Source organism: Barbus barbus, assembly GCF_936440315.1.
Source record: "Barbus barbus genome assembly, chromosome: 18".
Classification (NCBI taxonomy): Eukaryota; Metazoa; Chordata; class Actinopteri; order Cypriniformes; family Cyprinidae; genus Barbus; species Barbus barbus.
Window position 1 is genome coordinate 14,820,778 of NC_136746.1, and position 19,478 is coordinate 14,840,255.

General features: G+C 37.1%; 1 protein-coding gene across 14 annotated transcripts in view; it reads left to right on the forward strand.

The window, feature by feature from the left end:
• Positions 1–1,423: 1,423 nt before the first annotated feature.
• The window catches only part of LOC306884716 (calcium/calmodulin-dependent protein kinase type II subunit gamma-like), a 57,715-nt gene continuing 39,660 nt past the window's right edge, over positions 1,424–19,478 (forward strand). For 12 of the 14 annotated variants that reach the window (XM_079440837.1, XM_079440843.1, XM_079440844.1 and 9 more), the window contains exons 1-2: positions 1,447–1,635; positions 4,866–4,960. In XM_079440837.1, coding sequence (XP_079296963.1) covers positions 1,571–1,635; positions 4,866–4,960 — 160 coding nt within the window. In that variant the 5' untranslated portion in view covers positions 1,447–1,570. Of the gene's footprint in view, positions 1,636–4,865; positions 4,961–19,478 lie in introns of all 14 variants that reach the window. The other 2 variants (XM_079440847.1, XM_079440841.1) reach the window with 1 other exon arrangement.

The window sequence follows — 19,478 nt, forward strand, 5'->3', positions numbered from 1 at the left end:
ACATTTTTTGTCTGTTTGTGCATGCACACCTACAACTAATCAATGCCTGTCTCTGTACCTGTTGTTTTAAATGGCTGGTTTTTTTCAAGATGGTAAAATGATTACAAATAATATAATAAGAATGAAATTAGATTTATTACTTAAATATATTGTTGTTTTACCAATACTTGTCATTTGTATGTACAAGATGATAGTGTGCTGGTATAAAAATGAACCAAAGCAATGTCTGACTATGTTCATCATAAAAACTACAAATATCAAGGCTATAAAAACTGCAATAAAACATCTGCTTGGGTATTTTAGAATGCAACTACACATGAAATTGAGCTGGAAGCGTCAGCATTTATGTACTTGCACAGAGTATATTTTGGGCCTTATTATCCAGACACTGCTTCCTTTTATAAGCCACAATGAAGCAAAAGTTTTCAAAGCTGAATTTTGCTTTCAGTTTCTTTCAGAAAGTAGAACTAGTAGTTTTCCAGGGATTGATTCCAATGAGTTTATAGAGTAACATTACTATTTGAGATTATGATGTTACCTGTCAAGAACAATGTACAACCACAGTGAAACTAGAATGCACATTACCAGTGCCCTTTATCCAGTTAAATACTGAATATTTTATGAATATGAGCTAGGGGGGCTGTAAAATCAACATTTTAATGATTCAGCTTTCTCTCAAACGTGTCAAAGAACAACAACTGACTAGTGGTGGTGCCAGTCCAGCACATAATACAAAATAAGACAAAAGGCCATCTGCATTTACATTAAACAATAGTAACATTTTAGGTCTCCATTTCTTTTTATTTATTTTTTAATGAAAGAGCAGATGTGGGCATTTTTTACGTCTGGTTTTTAATTTTCTAGCTTCTGGTGTCTGTAGCTGGTATTTGTTCAATTATTATTGTAATCATAAACACACTGGCTTGCAGCGCTTATTCTAGCTTTTAAACCTATACGTTACAGTTAATGAATCCGAAGTCTCCCAAATTCACAGGACAAAGCTTATGTCCGCATTAAAAAAAAAAAAAGGTAAATATGAAAATCAACTTTGTGTCTTAACAAACCTTGTACACAACCAAGTCGTTGTTATATTTCCATAATATATTTAGTAAGGCGTATCTGTCAAATTTTCTGTGAAACTTCGCTAAATGCTTCCTCAACAGCTCTCGGCTCATTTCGAGTCGACTCTGACATGTTCGAATCAGATTTAACTCCGAATCGTGAACGAATTGTTCAAACCGGTTTAGCGAACGATTTCAGCCGATCCATTAAAAAGATCCGACTCCAAAGAACGATTTGTTCACGTTCATACAATACCGCAGCAGTCAGTCCATTCGGCACGAGCGCGATGTCGTTTCGTCGCGTCGCGTAGTCACTTCTCGACGTAGACAGAGAAAATCTCGCGTTGCTGGCAGCGTTTTTCTCTCTCTCTCCACCTCCACCAACACACACACACACACACGCCACTTACCAGCACCTCTCTCTTCTCCACCTCCTCCTTTCTCTCTCCCGAACCTGAGCGAGGCGCTCCCGGAGACACCAGAGAGGCGATATCCTCGTAAAGCGCAACATGGCTACAATTGTAACCTCCACCAGGTTTACAGACGAATGTCAGCTGTACGAAGAGCTCGGAAAGTAAGCGACCGCACCGCTGCATCTGTGCGGCGCGTTACACTCACTCTCTCTTCACTCACTGCATTGTGTCTCATGGTGTTGCCCGCGTCTAGTTCAGTGTGTTGACAGCAGCCTTCACACACAGAGGCGTATCGGTTTTGCATGTCAAACACCAGCGCAGCACGCTAACGGAAAGCCCGATTGAGTCGATTTGAGCATTTCGGTGTGATTATTAAGCCTTGGCGTTCACAAAGCTCGTTTCTTTGTTTATCTTTAGACGCGTTTCCTAACATCGTGCTCGCGCGCCACAGGGTGCTTTCGGAGCCTGCGTGTCGTCGTGATGCGAGATGCAGTACTTTATCGACATGCGGACGGACATTCGTCAGAAAAGGAAATACTTAGGTCTGAGGTCATTTGCGTCCTCGTTTTGAATGCACACCCGAACTTTTACAGCATTCAGTAGCATCGATCAGATATCACTGATGACTGCCGCCGCGCGCGTGCTGATAGTACGGTTTGCTGCAGACTTGTGTTACGATAGTTGTGGGGAAATGCTGCTGTTTTGGCCATCATAAATCACACTGTCATTGGGCGGTCTGTTATGTTTGTTGACAGTTGTTGTCCAGCCGCCAAAAACATAAACGTGAAAATAAAGGAAGTGAATTAGCGTTGCCCGAATCGTGGATGAATCGTTCTGTTGAGTCGGATCGTTTTGATGAACTAGTTGAACGATTCTTCGCGAATAGAATTGATTCTTTTTAAGCGATTCTAGAGTCAACAACTCCTGTGAATTACTTTAATAGCCGAACAGGAGAGATGTTACAAATAAAATGTACAGGAATATGTTTAAAGACAAAGGAATGGCTTTAATAAATAACAGCAATAGTACCTTAGTAAATAAACACCATAAATACAATTTTAGTAAAAAAAAAAAAACAGCGTAATGGACCTACATATGACATTATTGAAACATTTTGTAAAGTGTAATAGCCTACAAAGTTATTTTCCTAACTGTACCTCTTGAAATTATCAGTTGTTGACTAGCCTCTAGGAAGATCAACACAAATATGAAAGAAGTGAATTAGCACAGTGTAATAGTCAATCAGTTTAGAGGAATTGTTGAACTAGCCTATTTATACAAACCTGTATACAAAACCCATAAGATTTGTTCATGAAATGTATTGAATCTGTTTGAGTCAACTTATCTCATTGACCCAAACTGATGAGTGAGGTAGAAGCATGCAAATTGCTTTAATAGCCGAATAGCAGAGATCTTAGAAAGTAAACCTACTGGAAATGGTTACAATTAGACTGTACGACAGTATTGTCAACATGTTTAAGATAGATATGCTTTTTGGACATGGCTAATAATAACTTAATAAATACAGTAAATAAAACTTTATTTAAAAAAGTCAGATGTTGGAGTGCACGTCCCACTGAATCGCTTTTTGAACCTGTTATTCTACTCAAATTTAGAAAAAAAAACTGATCAGTGGAAATGATTCAGATTTCCCATCAGTATTTCTGAGTATCATATATCACACCATCATTAGTCGGTCGGTATCTTTCGTTGACAGTAGTTGAACAGCTGATAAAAACACCGACACACAATGAATGAAGCAGTAATGTTTTATTGTTGTTGTGTTTTGTTTGTGAAATGTACAATTTAGCATTTGACTTGTTGTGGCACATAACTGTTAATAAATTACTGGTTTTTTGCTACTTTTTTTTGGTAGTTTTTTTTTTTTTTAATACCATGTCTGACATATCACTGTAATCGGTGTGCTGAGAAATCACATTTGTATCTGTAAAAACAAGTTTTTCTGTTTACATGTCTGCACATGCTAGCCAATCAGACAAGTTGGAGTAGGCTCTGTGCCAGTGGTGTAAGTTTGGGCCTGGGCTATCTGTTTTTCTGAACTAAAGGGGTGCTCACATTGACAGCAGTTTTTGTCTTGAGTGACTGCAACTGATAGCAAAGTGACTACACTGAACACTGAGCTTACTTAACTAACAGTACAGCGACTCCACAGCTTCCCACGATTTAAACGCTGTCAGGGTGAACTCACCATAATTGGTAAGGGTTTAACTGGTTAGCCTTTTTCATTTAGCCCCTGCTGTTAGATACCATAGCTGCACCATTCTGCTGCCAAAAAGCATCGTTGCCCATTCAAAAGTAGATGTGTGCTCGAGTACATTTTTTCAGCTAGCATTTAAATGGTAAATATTTCAGTATAGTGTAGTAGATGTTTTAGCAGTCCCTGCATCATTTTCAGAGAGCTCTTAAAAGCCTGAAATGGACATATTTATTTTCCATGTTTGCTGCCATCCACGTCACAGCTCACGATAGTTGCCTTTGAGCAGAGCTGGCATTTTTGCAAGTATTTTTTGGGCGTAAATCATTTGCAACAGCTTTAATGATCTTACACGCACACATCACATGTCCTTACTGAGCAGTCGTTAGTCTCTAATTAATCATTTTAAAGATTCTTGCAATGCAATACAGAACAATGACATAGCTTATTGTAAGTAGCACATTTAATGCTGAATTTTTAGTGCCAGTGAATTGTTGTTGTTGCATTCTTTTCCCTGATTTTCCATCCGATAGAGTGCAACAGTGGGGTTCTGGAAGTAAAAATATTAAACCTCATAATTGATTTTGAACGATCTTATAAAACCTTTGAAGACGCACCTTTTGTGAGCCACATGGTTGTTAATCAATGGTATATACTTTGGTTCAAGTCATCAGCCCACATTGACACTATTTTCCTATTTAATACTCTAAAGCTGCTTTGACACAATCTGTATTGTTAAAAGTGCTATATAAAATAAAGGTGACTTGACATTTTCAACTTATTTTTTAAATAACCATGTTCAACAGTGGAAATCCTGATGAAAAACTACATTACCCAGGATTTTGCAGAGAAATCTCCACCAATCAGAGAATCTAAGCAAATAATACTAGTCTAATAATGCATGAAATGTATATATAATCAACACCTTTTAATCAAAAGTTATATATTTATCTATAATTTTTAATTAGATTGTCATTTACAGTGTGCTTCAGCTCAGCTGCCCTAATCAAAGATTTTGGAAAAATGGGAAATGTCAAAACTTTGTCTAGAACCAATATGGATGGGCACTGTTGCACGCTCTTAGCTTCATGTGTAACATTAAGATTACGTAATGTTTTTGGCTTAAATTTCAGGCTTGTTTGATTGATTGTTATTATTGACGTTTCTTTCTAACAGGGGTGCCTTTTCTGTGGTTCGGAGATGTGTAAAGAAATCAACTGGCCAGGAATATGCTGCTAAGATCATCAACACAAAAAAGCTGTCAGCACGAGGTAAGACTTTGCTTTTGCTGCCTGGCTATTGTCTTCCTAGTATGTTTGCAAATCTTCATCCTCGATAAACTAAGGTCTCTCTCTGTGATCTGATTAAATCGGCATTATTTGTGATATAGCATACTATCAGACCTGGTCACATTATGACTAATTCCCATTTTTTGAATGGCAGACACTGCTAATTTAAAGTATCTTAACTTACCACAAATGCTTAACAGAGATATAATTGTATTAGTCCATCCATTCTGCATCAAGCAGACTCAACAATATTGATAATTTGTCTCTCTGTGCTCTGATCTCCAATGCGTAACGGCTAATGCAGTGAACCTGTTGATGCTGCTTCTTTCGTTCATTTTTTCTCTGTCTTAGTTGAGTCATTAATCACTGTCAGTATCATCAGTGCTAATTATGCTGTTGGTGAAGATGGTCTGGATATATGAGCCCCAGTTACTGTTTCTGCTGCAACGTAAACAAAAGTACTGGATCTGTTTCAGGGAACGGACACTTTGTGTACCTGTCCTCTTACGGTATCAGGTTGGGCTGTCTTTGGTTGAATTAAATGAAATGGATTTTAATTAAATGACTCTTTTGGATTGTCAGCTAGACATGGGCATGATAGGTGGCAGCGAAGACTGATCATGATAACACTTTAATTGCATTAACTTTGTGTGAACATTTCACACAGACTGAAATCCATTAACAGCTATATGCACATAGTTTAATTTTCAATCTAGTGACTTGTTGCGGTGACATTCGGACGTTGTGTTATAATGTAAAAGCAGTTCCCTTCGCCCTTTGTTGGTGTTTTAGGTGAGACTGTATGCATGTGTGAGCAGACGCAAGAGCTGGAGAAATGATTGTAGTCTGTAGACCTTCAAGCTGAATTACAACAGATCCTGTTCTCATTGTGTGCGTATGTGTATGCTACGGTCCCCATGGATGGCCAGTAAACAACAGATTTATTTAAAAGATCCTTGGACAAAAAACATCAGGTAATTAGATCAGCATAGTTTGGCTACTCTCTTAAGTTTCCTTTCAAGAAACTTGGCAACTGTTTTTCTTCAAACTCTTCATCATGCTGGCTGGCACTGCATTAAAAAGCAACAGAGCTATTCATCCGGTGAGGCCCACACAAGTGCCAAAGCCCCCTCCTGCAAAATCTCCCCATTCCCTTGGCCTTAATCAAAGCCCAGAGAGATCTCTCGACATGCCAACCTGTTAACGGGCACATAAGCTATTATCATCTGTGAGTCATCTTTCAAAGGCCAGGATAGTCTGCAATTACTCAGGCAAACATTGTTTATACCTTATAGTATATAGAGTGCAGTACACTCTTGTATGTTGAGAGTGCTGCAGTCTAATGGTTGTTGTTTAATGGTAGTGCTCCAAGTGGCTTATCAGATTCTTATTCGTATGTTCTCATAAGTGTAGTTTAAGATTTCATTTCAGTTTCACATTATCTTGAATTTATTTGAATGTGATGCTTCAATTTCTTTAGTACCTGTTTTGCATAACATTTAGATTAGTCCAATGAAATGTAAAGATAAACATTATGTAAATGTAGAGCACTGAAGATAAACAATGGGAACTTATCTCCGGTTGCTCTGTCATACCACCCCATCTTTTAATTTTGCTTTGAAACAGTTGAAGTGTCATGAACTAAAAATGAGCAGTACTTTTATAGTAATCTAGGTTATTTTCTATTCATACTAATAGATTTGTAACATTTTCAGTATAAATTACCATGAGTTAAATGTAAGTTTAGATTGATAAATGATAAATCAATTGAAATTGATCCATGTTAGTTCATGATCTCTAATGCATTAAAGTACATTAAATCTCAGGCACTTTAATTGGATAGAGGCAGATCTGAAAGCAAGTTTGCAGATGATTGTAAGAATGGGACGGGTTGAAATGGACTAAATTATTGGAGAAGTCCTACAGACATCACTAGACAGAAGTCTGTATTTTCACCGGAAGATCAAGTTGTGAGATTTTGATTAAAAATTACAAGGTCAAAACATTTGTTAAAAAAATTATTGCATGGATGAATCATTCGTTTTCATGCTGACTTTAATTGAATCTCGATATCAAGTGTTACTTTATTTTATTATTATTAAAACAGTAGACTTAAACTTTTTTTTTTTTTTTCAAACTAAGAACCCTGTATTTTAAACCTGACCTTTAATGACGTACATATAGGGTCACATTAACTTGACATTCTTTATTACATAATTTGCATTGTAATCATCATCAAGTATATGACTCTACATCAATAATAATTGCGTTGTAATAATGATTTACAAATGTCAAATAATGTTTGTTTTAGTTTGTACATGATACATTTGAATGTGGTTTAATGAAACATTTAATTTATGTATTATGCATTTTTAACACATTTTTCAGAAAAAAAACTCATTTGTACCCACTCTGATGCAACATGTTCCTACACAGTTCTGTGGCCATGTGTGGTTTGACTGAACATACAGTACTAATGATAGCGTGCTTGCTTGTAGCATGTGTGTGATGGTGGTCTGTGTTGTGATCCAGGGCAGCGTGGAGCCTGTGGCTGAGACGCAGACATTGCGAGCATGCAGTGGTGATGTCAGGAGGCGCGTGAAACACTGCTGAATAATAGAGGCGCACAGCCTGCCGTAGCTCTAAATGGAAAAAGAGGCTAGGACCTTCACCACTTTCTGCCTCTCCACATCTCTCTCGCTCTCTCTGATCTCCCTCAGATCAGCTGCAGCATCGCGGCCTTGCTGTATTATCAGGGCCCTGGAATGGTTCCTCGCTGCTCGCTGGAGGGCGACTGGCAGAGGCCTGATAAACGTAACAGCACTGCTGTGGTGAATCTTTAATGGGACAAACTGTGAATTTTTAATGAACCCCAGCCAAATGGTGTGTGTGCACATAAACGTGAAGAGAGTGGGTGATTGCTGAGTGTGTATTGGGACACATTTAAAGGAAAGGAACAATTGTGTACATGTTTATGATCTCTGTGTACCAGTGAGGGCCAGAGGTGTGAAAGGGTAGGAGAGATGGTCGTGTACTTGTAAGTTGTTGTTTTTTGTGTGTGTGTATATGTGCTTGTACGTTCAGCGTGTATACATGTTTGGTTTTTGTATTATGTCATTAGATTCTCTTTGGATCACTCTCAAATTATGCAGGATAACAACATCATCAGGTTTTACATTAAAGCAAAAGGAGGACAAACCAAATTCTAAGAAGTTAATAACTTTTTAGTTACATATATAATTTGAAAGCATTACATTAATATTTTTTCACCAAAGGAAAGCATTTAATGATAGACTGATTAATCTTCCAATATTTAGGCATCTTTCTTGATATTATCATCCGATGTTACCATGTGCACATAAATAAATTTGTCTGCTTGTCCAATGTATATATTATAAAAAAATTAACAAAAATATAGGAAAAACAGTAAATGTTACAATTTAAAACAACTGTTTTCTATTTTAATATATTTTACAATTTAATTTCTTCCTGTGATGTCAAAGATAGATTTTCAGCATCGTTACGCTGGTCTTTAGTGTCACATGATCCTTCAGAAATTATTCTAATATGCTGATTTGGTACTCAGGACACCTTTCTTACTATTATCGATGTTCAAAATAGTTGCGCTGTTTTTTTTACCAGAATAGAATAGATTTGAATAGAAAGTTCAAAAGAGCAGTATTTAGTTGAAATATGAATCTTTTGTAATATATTATACTGCCAATTTTTCACTAGTTGCCACTAATTTTCGCTACTGATCAGATTTCTTACTGTATAGTGTGTAACAGGTGTGAAAGAAGCAGCTCTAAATGATCTTTGGTGAAGAATGAATCTACATAGTCAGTGTCACCTCATACTGTCCTTGCTGTGGCACATGGCCCCTGATGGCATTATATTTACCTCTATGCACAGTAAAGCAGTGAATCAGTGTATGCACCAGTTTCCTGTCACACCCTTCTCAGATGCCTGGAGGTTTGCTTTGATTGTGTCACCATGTTTCCTGTAACCTTAGATGAACTCATAGCTAATATTTAATTACAATTGACCAGAAAGGGGTATTTGAAAGGAAAGCTGCTTTAAGGATGGGTAGTGACGTTTCTCAGTATATGCTCAGTATCACTTTTTCTAGCCTTAATTAAACAGCATTTCTGATCCCGAGTGTTGAGTTCGTCAGTGTTCAAATAGTTACAATGTTTGTTTGCCTTGACCATATGTAGACAAATTATAAGAAATGTTCTTGGATCTGTGGAGATTAATCAGTCCTGAGTTGACATTTGTGTCTGAAATTCAGCCTTAGCTCAGTTAGCTCATGACATAACATACTGAGGGAGCAACAGTTGCTCTACTTTATTTAATTGAAAGTTGGGGATCAATTTGAATTTTAGTCCCTATTTTATTTTCTAGTGATAATAGCATAGCACCAGAGATTCTGTAGCCATTTCGATGATCTAGTTTGGGACAGTTGAATACAGATTTTTTTGGGGCTATAAAAATTACATTTGAAGTGTCATGTATTGCTGAAAAATATTGAAAAGATATTGTAAGATCATGGCAAACATTGTGTTAATTTATTACATGAGAGTATAAATTTGGCAGTTATTTTAAATGTAAAAATAATAAGGCAGACATAAAGACAAATATAATGGTAGTTGCAGTTCATTCTTTGGGAATATTTTCATGGTATGTTCAGATCATAGAGGAGCAACTGAGGAAACTGGTTCCCAGCTACAAAAAAAAAAAAATACAGCAGGGTTGAGGAAATGTTTGATTTTGAAAATATGGAACTGGATCATTTGGATGTCCGTTAATTGTATAGCTTGGAGAATCATCTTGCAATAACTCTCTTGTGGTTTTTCTTATGTTTCTTTGCAGCTGAGAGCATCATTTCACTACCCTGAAGTTTGATGTCTTTCTCAAAAGAAAACCAAGCATGCTTTCTCAAAAACAAAAGACTTCACTTCTAATAGTGAATTTCCTATTTAATTAGTTGGGGATAAAAATACTCCAAACTATGGAATCAACAAAAAATATTTTTCTGAGTTCAGTTTCCTAGATGATGTCTATAAATGTAAAATTTTCAAGTTTGTAATTCTAGTTTAATAGGCGCAGTGAATATTTGCAGAATATTAACACCTTTTTATGCTTTTATGATGACTCTCCTGCTGATTTAAATGAGGCTTTGAGGAACTTTGATGCCAGTTTACAATAGTTTGTATAGATTTTCATTTAAGTGCTTGAGTTCCAGTATTAGGGATTTTTTTAGATGATGGATTAACATCTACCACCGAGTAATGAGCCACTTGTATAACACAATTAATATCAACACAAAAGCCCAGCTCCCTTTTCCCATAACCAGAACACAAGCCTGTCATGCTATTTACACCGCAGGCTCTGTTCATTTCAAATGAGTGTTGCTCTGTGTTTTGAAGGACATAATGTATTCTGTGATATGCATATGACTGTACCATGTGGCACACTGTGCAAACATTGACACAGATAAACACCATTATTCAGGTGGCTGACTTATTGTTTGCAAGGCCCTAAATAATTTATTCATATTTCAGGCCATCACCACCAAGCTGTGTAGAGGGGGCACTGAATGAGTTATCAGAAGATCAAAACTTTTTACCTGATAATCTTAACTGAGCTGAGAATGAGAGAATTTCCACTTATAGACAGCATTCTGTTATTCTATAATACTCACCATTATAGATAGATAGATAGATTTGACAGTCTGTATCAGAAAATAAGATGTAGCCTACTTGTATTATATGGTTGATGATGCAATAATATAGAAAGGTCTCAAACTTTACATTTTTGATGTAGTCCCTAATTATGTATAATTTTTTTATATATGATGTGATTTGTATCAGTTGCTATTTTGGCCAGTTTTGACCTTGTAGACCCATGGTTCATTTATCTAGAATTCTACAGAAATTATCAAATGTAAATTTGAATTTGACTACAGCAAGACTACAGTGAACCAATTAGTAAACACTGGACTCTGGCAGAATTGAAAGGGAAGTGTTTCACATCAAGGCCATCCATTATTTTCCCACTGTCATGCAGTGGTCATAGGGATTTGTCCTACCTGCTTTCTTTTAACTGCTGAGAATCTGCAGGTGTCTAAAGCACGTAACCGGATAATCCCTGACAGATCGAGATGTAGTGACACCCTGGATCAGCAGATGGTCTGGTGCAGGACAGACTCGCAGCTTAAGCTCACACTCTTACATACAAGCACGTCACCGCACAAACCCGGCACCCTCCACTTTACATAGAGCAGCTATGCTTATCCTTTTTTCCTAGAAAGAGTTGAGCTAAGGGGCTGTGAGTTTGCATACATTGTAAACATTGTTTCCATTAGCAAGTGTTTGGATGTTTGGGTTTTAAACTCGGCTACCTAATGAGGAATAGCTGCTGAGAGCCTTTGACATGATTGCTGTGCCACTGATATGGTTTTCTCTCCTTTTGCAATACAAGTGTGTGAGCACTGTCTTATTAAAAATTAGTTTGATTACATCATTTCCAATTGGCAGTTTTACTGTACTTCACTGAGTGTTTGCTTTTATCGTAGCTTGTCTATAAACTTGCACAAAGCACACATACATACACCCCTTTTCTAAAAAATGATTCTTATCTTGTAGTTGAGTTTATTTTATCTTTTCCGTGGGTGGATGGATGGCGGAGCTTGTGGTGGTGGTGACAATGGCGTTCATGTTGGTGGTTTGATGGCTCTCATTCCATGCCTCTCCACAAAAAGTATGCAACTGAACTTTTGAAATCAATCAGGGGATAGAGTTTTGAACTGAAAGCACTTGTATAAGCATATGAGGGATGTTCAAGAGCAGTTATAATTGACTAGTCATGTGGTTATCTGATTTTTTATGTTTCTAGAATGTTTAAGCTGTCATGTAACGGAAGTAGAAACAGATGTTTTCTTCCGTATTGTGACACACTGTGAAACATTATCTAAAATGTAAAGTAATGGGGACTTGGGTCTATCTGTTTGTTGTTGATTGAATGGGCACGGATCTAAACGTGAGCTTGAAATCAGTTGTAAAAAAAAAAAGATGCAGGTTTAAGTGAACTAAATGACTAGAGAAGTTAGACATGCGTCATCAGAGGGTCGTTTCAATGGAAGTTATGAAATTTTGTTTGAAAATTACAAGGTCAAAAAAGAAACATGAATGGATTAAAACATTCACAGTAAGGTCAATAATATGCATTCATGCTGACTTTTAAATATATTATCCAAACCCATCTTAATATGCAGAGATGACTATAGTAAGTCACAAAACTATCACCATATGGCATTATTTTGTGATTTAGTTCTCCTCCAAAAAAAGTAGACCTTCAGATTATACATAATAATGGGAACGCTGTTCACAGCAGGCGATTTAAAGTTCGACACCAATTGTCTCGAAGCTGTTTATTATTGTAGAAGGTGGTGTATTTGTTTGACAAACTGTGCTTTAATGGCTGTAGTGGTGCTGTATTAAAGGGGATGAATTTGGAGACATCTTCTCTGAGTTTTTACCATGCTGACAGTCTAACAACATGCTAAAGCATAACATGCTGTCAGCACACTCGGATCTCTCAGAGAAGCTTTAAAACACTTAAAGCATGTAAAACATTAAAGCTAAAACAAAAACTAGATGACCTCACTAATCAAATGGTCAGTTGATGGACATCTAGTCAGCCTTCCTGAGTGAAAGAATTTGCTCTCTGAATGCTTGCAGACTTGTTTTGCTCAGGTAATTAGAATCCTCTCTGGGGGCCATCATCCTTTGACCTTGACCTGAAGTTAACAATTGTGCCTTTCCACAACACCAGGACTTGATCACACTGCTGATATACACTGAGTGAACACAATCCATCTCAGACTTACTGAGCAGAGAGAGAATGCCAGCAAGCTTGGCTCTTTTTGTTTAGTTCATGCCAAGTTAGTAGTGTGAGAACGAAACAGTGCGACTCATTTGAATCGCGCCACACGGACCGTTTATCTGCTCGGATCAAAGTTCAAACTGACGTGCGGCGTGAGCTCACTAGAGCTGATGTTTTTACTCGGTCACACGAGCACTAAACAGAGCTGTGAGATCCAGTGTGAAGCGCTTGAATTCAGAGATGAACACAAATGACTCGGTGATTTAAACTAGTTTATATCCAAACAGGAGAAACAACGTGTGCAATGAGACAGTCAGAAGGCTTTTCAATTTACTCATCGCCATCATTTACCATGGATTTACTGTAGTAACACTCACTGCACCATGCAGGGACGGATTATGACTTTGATGTGCCCTGGGCACAGGCGTCTCAAAGGCGTCTACATTTTTTCGACAACAGTGATGCACCTGCATGCCGTATCATACAGAGACACTAATACACAGGGGAAAATACTCACAATATTCTGTACTTTCACACCACAAACTGATTTGTATCTCACTAGTATTAATATCTAAAAAAGTTTCCGATCTCTCCAAATCATATCACAGGGGAATAGTCCATCCATAATTTGCATTTATATTTCTCCATTTAGCAGACGTAAAAATGAATGCATTACAAAAACAAGCAATATCAATCACCAAAAGCATTTCGCTTGATAAAAAAAAAATTGTTTTTATCTTAGCTGAGGGATGTCTTTCTTGATTTCCTCTGAGAAAACTCCTCCACAATGTCATCAAAATCCAGTTCCCTCACAAGATCGCATTCAATGGCCATTAAAGACAGCGAATTGAGACGTCTTTGACGCATTTTGCTTCTTGGTTAATTTTTTACCCTTGCCATGAGAGAAAATGAGTGTTCTCCTTCACAGTTGCTGACTGGCAGGGTGAGGAAAAGCTTAAGAGCAACATACACATTGGGGAAAACCGTAGGCAGTCCATAATCTATAATTGTTTTCAGCATCTTTGATGGTGATCTGTCCGGCTCCATTGAAATGAAAGATCTGAACTGAATCAGCGCATCAGCAAGACAGCTGTTCAAGTCATCAGGGTAAGAAGAAGAAAGGTTATGGGCTCCTGTAATAATGTTGCTGTCGGATTCTGCATCTGACATGAATAGAACACCAAAGAGACTATTGATGTGTTTATAGGCATCCAGTCTGTGATCAAGGCAACTGACAAGATTGTCAATGGTAACATGAAATGTGTCCACTTGAAATTTATGGCTTCCACTAAGATCTACATCACCATCTGTGGTCTCGTCAGCAAAAGTTTTTCTTTCCTTGATTTGGTGTACTTCATGCTTATAAGACTGGCATACTCCCGGCGCACTTAAAGCGCTCCTCTCAAAGTGTTCAAATAGCTCGCGCTGAGCTGATACAAACTCACGCAATGATTCAAGCAGTCGCACTGCTGTCAGAAGGTCCATATCACTTTTTTGCAGACATACACTCGTCGCGTGGAATCGTTCAAGTATATTATTCCAGAAATGCGCCATAAATGCAGTTTCTAGTTTGTCCATCATTGCCCGCAATCCCGACGCTTCGTTGCGTGTTTCCTTTTTTTCCACTCTCATCTTCAGCTATACTGTTTAAGGCCTCTCTTATATTACCGTAATTTTTCCAAAGAGATTTGGCAGAATCAGCCCTAGAGCTCCACCGAGTATCCGACAAATGCTTAAGTGTTAAGTTTGTCTTTGCGAATACTGTTCCCCATCAGCGAGTAGAAGCAGAACAAAATGAATACAATGACTGTAACAAACTAAAGTACTGTATGACCTCTGGGCTGCTGTGTACACTGTTTACACCTACTAAATTCAATGAGTGAGCAGCACAAGGAATGTAATGGATCAGTGGATTTCTCAGTTTTAATTGAGCCTGCAGTCCATTGTACCTGCCAGACATATTACTCGCATTATCATACGATTGGCCTCTACAATTTAATATGTCCAAGCCAAGGTCATTTACCATTTTAAAGACGCAATCACACAAACTCTCACCCATGTGACCTGAAATGGGCTGGAAACCTATGAATCGTTCCATCACATTCCCTTTCTCATTGACAAATCGGAAGATGAACGTTAACTGGTTCAGTGCCATTTTATTGAAATAAAAGAAAAGAAAATAGTTCAATAAAAAAAAAAAAACACAGCCCCCTGCTGGTCTAGTGCCCTGGGCAAGTGCCCAGTAGGCCCGTGCGTTAATCCGTCCCTGGCACCATGGTATTGTGGCAGAAATGTGGGATATTCACATTGAATTTTATTACAGGAGTAATGGTATATAATTATAGTATGTATTTGTGATGAAGCTATAGCATGTGTGCATTTATACAATGTTTTTAGACTACTGTTTTTTTTTTTTATACAAACAGGCTACCTAAAAAAACAGTAATATTTTTACCATGGTATTGAGGTGCTATATGTGTGGTTTTAATTGTTTATCATGATTTAAATGAATGCTTCTATGGGAGATCATAAGCTTTTAAAAAAAAAAAACTTGGTCAGAATAACCATATAAAACTGACGTTGGTACAATTTTTACAGATGTTATTGATTTTTTTAAATTAACAATTTACCTCTGCATCCTAACTCAAGCTACTATCAAATGTGCATTTCTAAGAGACAAAAAAAGTGATATTATTATTATTATTATTATTATTATTATTATTATTAATATTATGAGGCAACCCAAACCTGTTTCTTGTTTTGAAACAATATCACTCATTAGAACATGCAAAAACTACGAAATTTCTATGTAGATATTTATTTTAAGGAAAATTAGCAAATGGAGCAGAACTCTGGCTTTAAACTTGACAGAAATAAAGATTTGACATTTATTGTGATAATTATCGATATCAACTGATCAACTGAAAAAAATAGTTGTGATAAATTTTTGCACAATATCACCCAGTCCTAAGTGTGAGCTTGTCCTTTTCTTTTATGCTGAGAAGTTTCAGCTTCTTTTTGCTGCTGCTCCCCATGTGCTTTATTAATGTGCTGCAGATAAAAGACTCCCTACCTTCTGATTGAGTCAAAAGTAGGATTGTTCATTCTGCCTGTGTATTTCTAAGGCATTACTGGTGTTGTCGCTGAAGCACCAGCAGGCATGGAAAATTAGCAGTTTTGATCAGTATGAGATTATGATATAGATTATCAAGAACGCTTGACTACAGTAGTCATTGTTCAAAAAGACTCCATCTTTTTCTCCATGTTTTTGTCACCACAAACCTGTTTTAATGTCTGTCTTCTGTACTGTCTGTACTATTCCATACAATTATCATTACAGAATAGCTGATAAAGCTGTGAATATTTTTTTTTTTTTTTACTTGTTTGTGAAGTGATACGCAAACATGTGATGCTAGTGGGTATTGTAACAACCACAATGTGTTTATCTGACTGGATCTTTGTTTGCTCATCAGTAGAAAAAGATGTCAGAAATGCAACAAAATCCTTTACAGTGAAGTTTAACAACATGTAGCACATCTGTCAAACAAGCTGCGTGTCTTGGTGTGTGTGGAGCCGTGATGAACACTAACCAGGTTTCCATCCAAGGATTTTTTGGCGGAAAAATATTTAGCGCTTTAAAATATTTACGATATAGCTGATGGAAATGCCAATTATCGATAAAAATTTCTCATGTGTCGACAAAATCTTTTTCCGTTTAACTTTAGCGCATAAATTCCATATCGATACTTCAAATGTCGCAAATATTTGTTTGGAAACACTTTTTGTCGAGAAAAGGGGCTTTAACGCAAATAAATGTGGAGTCACGTGACAGAATTAGCCTATAGGCAACGTCCGTGTTCATGGTGTTGCTCAAGTTAAAGCACCTTTCCCTGTAGTTCAAAAGCGCATTAAATCATATTCATATTATTAAATTGTATCTAAAATTATTTTACACATGGTAAGAAAAAGACGAGTTGCCTCTCAAACATACTTATCTTAATTTGGTGTTCGTAGACTAGCCTACGTTTACATGATTATTATTATTATTTTTACAGTGCACTGTTCAGTTTAAATAGCCTGTAGTCCGTGCCTTTCAGCTTGACCACCATAACCCTGTGATATTATGCCAAGCACATTTTGTTTTACATGAACGTGAAGTACAAAAGTTTAAATTAATTAGTTTTGGCTTGTTAGCTTCTTATATTTTTATTCTTGCTTTGTTCTGAGTTCTTTCTACTGGTAAATTTAAATGCTTTGTTGTGGAGTGAGGAGAAATAAAATATTTTTTTCATGTTTCTTCAATATTTTTGGCTGATTGTATTTTATTATGACATGAACAGGCTGTGCTTAACTGCGCGTGAGTCACCGCCACGATCACTTTTTTTTGTTGTTGTTTTTTTTTTGGTTTGTTTTCCCCTGGAAACAACTTGCACTAGCCTACTCCTTCATTTGTGGTCATATAAGAGTAAGACATTATTCAAAACTATTCAAAATATTTATTTTATTTGTGTACATTCAAAATAAAAAAACTAAACGTACTTTTGGGAAACAAAGGAAAACTGCCACTTTCTCAAGAGTGCATCACAAAAATGAACCGAAATTCTGCATATAGGCTGCTAATTGTTGTAGTTTTTTTTTTTTTCTTTCGTTTTAATTCATTAATTATTTAGAAAAATATATTTTGCATATGGGCCTGTTTCTTTTATATAGGCTATAATAGCTTATGTTTTTTTATGTTGTATAAAATGAATCCCTGGAAAACAAATTTAGGTATTTGTAATGGGTCACGCCACCTGTCAATTTAAATTTAATTTAATTGTAATTTAACAATCTTGTCGGTTAACGGTAAATATGACGGTCGGTTAGGAGAAATAAAATAGCCAGAATGAACATTCATATTTCCTATAAAATTTAATCAGAAAAATTATAATAATAGAACTGCAACTGTTTATGGCCATTGCTTGATTATCAACAGTGGCCTATCTATCTAGTCTATAACAAAGTACAAAAAAAAAACTCCTGACACGTAATAAAAAATATTTTAGGCCTATACAATATAGGCTTTTTTGTTGTTGTTTCAAATAGATGAAGAACAGCTAGCCTAGCCTATAATTTACGCAATAGGATAATTTATGTATGGAAACAGCTCAAGGGCAACACTTTTTTTGCGCATTTTTTTTCAATTCGTTTTTTTTAAGGATGACGTCATGACGCACACCAATTTATCGGCAAAAGGCCAGTTGGATGGAAACAGGCTCTAGACAGCAAATTTCGCAAAGTTTTTTTTAACGCATATCTCTTTGTCGATAACAAAACAGCGCAAAATCTGGATGGAAACTTGGTTACTGACTGCGCCCAGCCCTGCGACATGCTGCAGCCAATATGACGCAGGGATCGTCTCTGATGAGAGAGGACTTGCTCCCATAAACATACACACTGAAAAAACGAGATGGCCAGTAGATTTTCAATTTCCATACATACAGTGGGGCAAAAAAAGTATTTAGTCAGCCACCAATTGGCTGACTAAATACTATTATCAATTCTATCTCTCATTGCCAACAAAGGGTATATAACAAAGTATTGAGATGAACTTTTGTTATTGACCAAATACTTATTTTCCACCATAATTTGCAAATTCTTAAAAAATCAGACAATGTGATTTCCTGGATTCTTTCCCCCCATTCTGTCTCTCATAGTTGAAGTGTACCTATGATGAAAATTACAGGTCTCTTTCATCTTTTTAAGTGGGAGAACTTGCACAATTGGTGGCTGACTAAATACTTTTTTGCCCCACTGTATATCTGCATCAATATTAGTCAAAATGTGAATTATTACAGAGAGTGAGTATTTTGTCACTATTATCAATTGTTTGTTTGTTCACAATCTGTGTTTGACATCATCCAGTTATTTTCAAGTGGACCGTAGGCCTCAAGAGCACACAAACTGTTTGACTTTTCCATTAGCTGTAGAAAAAGTGCCACGCACACCTCCTGAGACAGACTGAATGATAGAGAGAAGTGGAGGAAAGCATATGGGCAGAAAGAGAGCTCAATGAGGTGGAAAGAGAAGTCAGGTGAGTGTTACCATGGTGGCTGGAGAGGATATAATGTTATAATAAACGTGTGTGTACACAGACAGGTGCTCATCCACGTCCCCCTGCAGTCGTCAGTGTAAGAAAAGCTCTGTGCGGTGGATTAGTTGTATGATGGCGAGGGATCAGACGTCCCCGCCAAAGCACCTTAAGCTGTTTGTAAAAGTGACACAGACCCTGTGGCCTCTGTTTGTGGGAACATGTGCTACCTGGAGGACATCAGGCTGGCTGGCTGTCTTGTATTTGCAGGAATTTGATTGGATGGGCAGGCTGAGATGTGGTGTTTCTCATGCTTTGGATATTGGGATCTGTTTTTGGTTGTTTATTCTGGTAGGTTAAACTGTAAAACCAAACTGAGCTGCTTTCCTGCATTACTGGAGTGTCTGTCTCACCGAAGTCATTTTTATTTGCTCTCTGACTGTTTGGCTCACAGCGTGCTTGTGTGGACGTCACTTGTGTCGAACCAGTTATAAAGTGTCGTAGAGGAATGGACTTAATTAAAACACAACACACACACAAGAT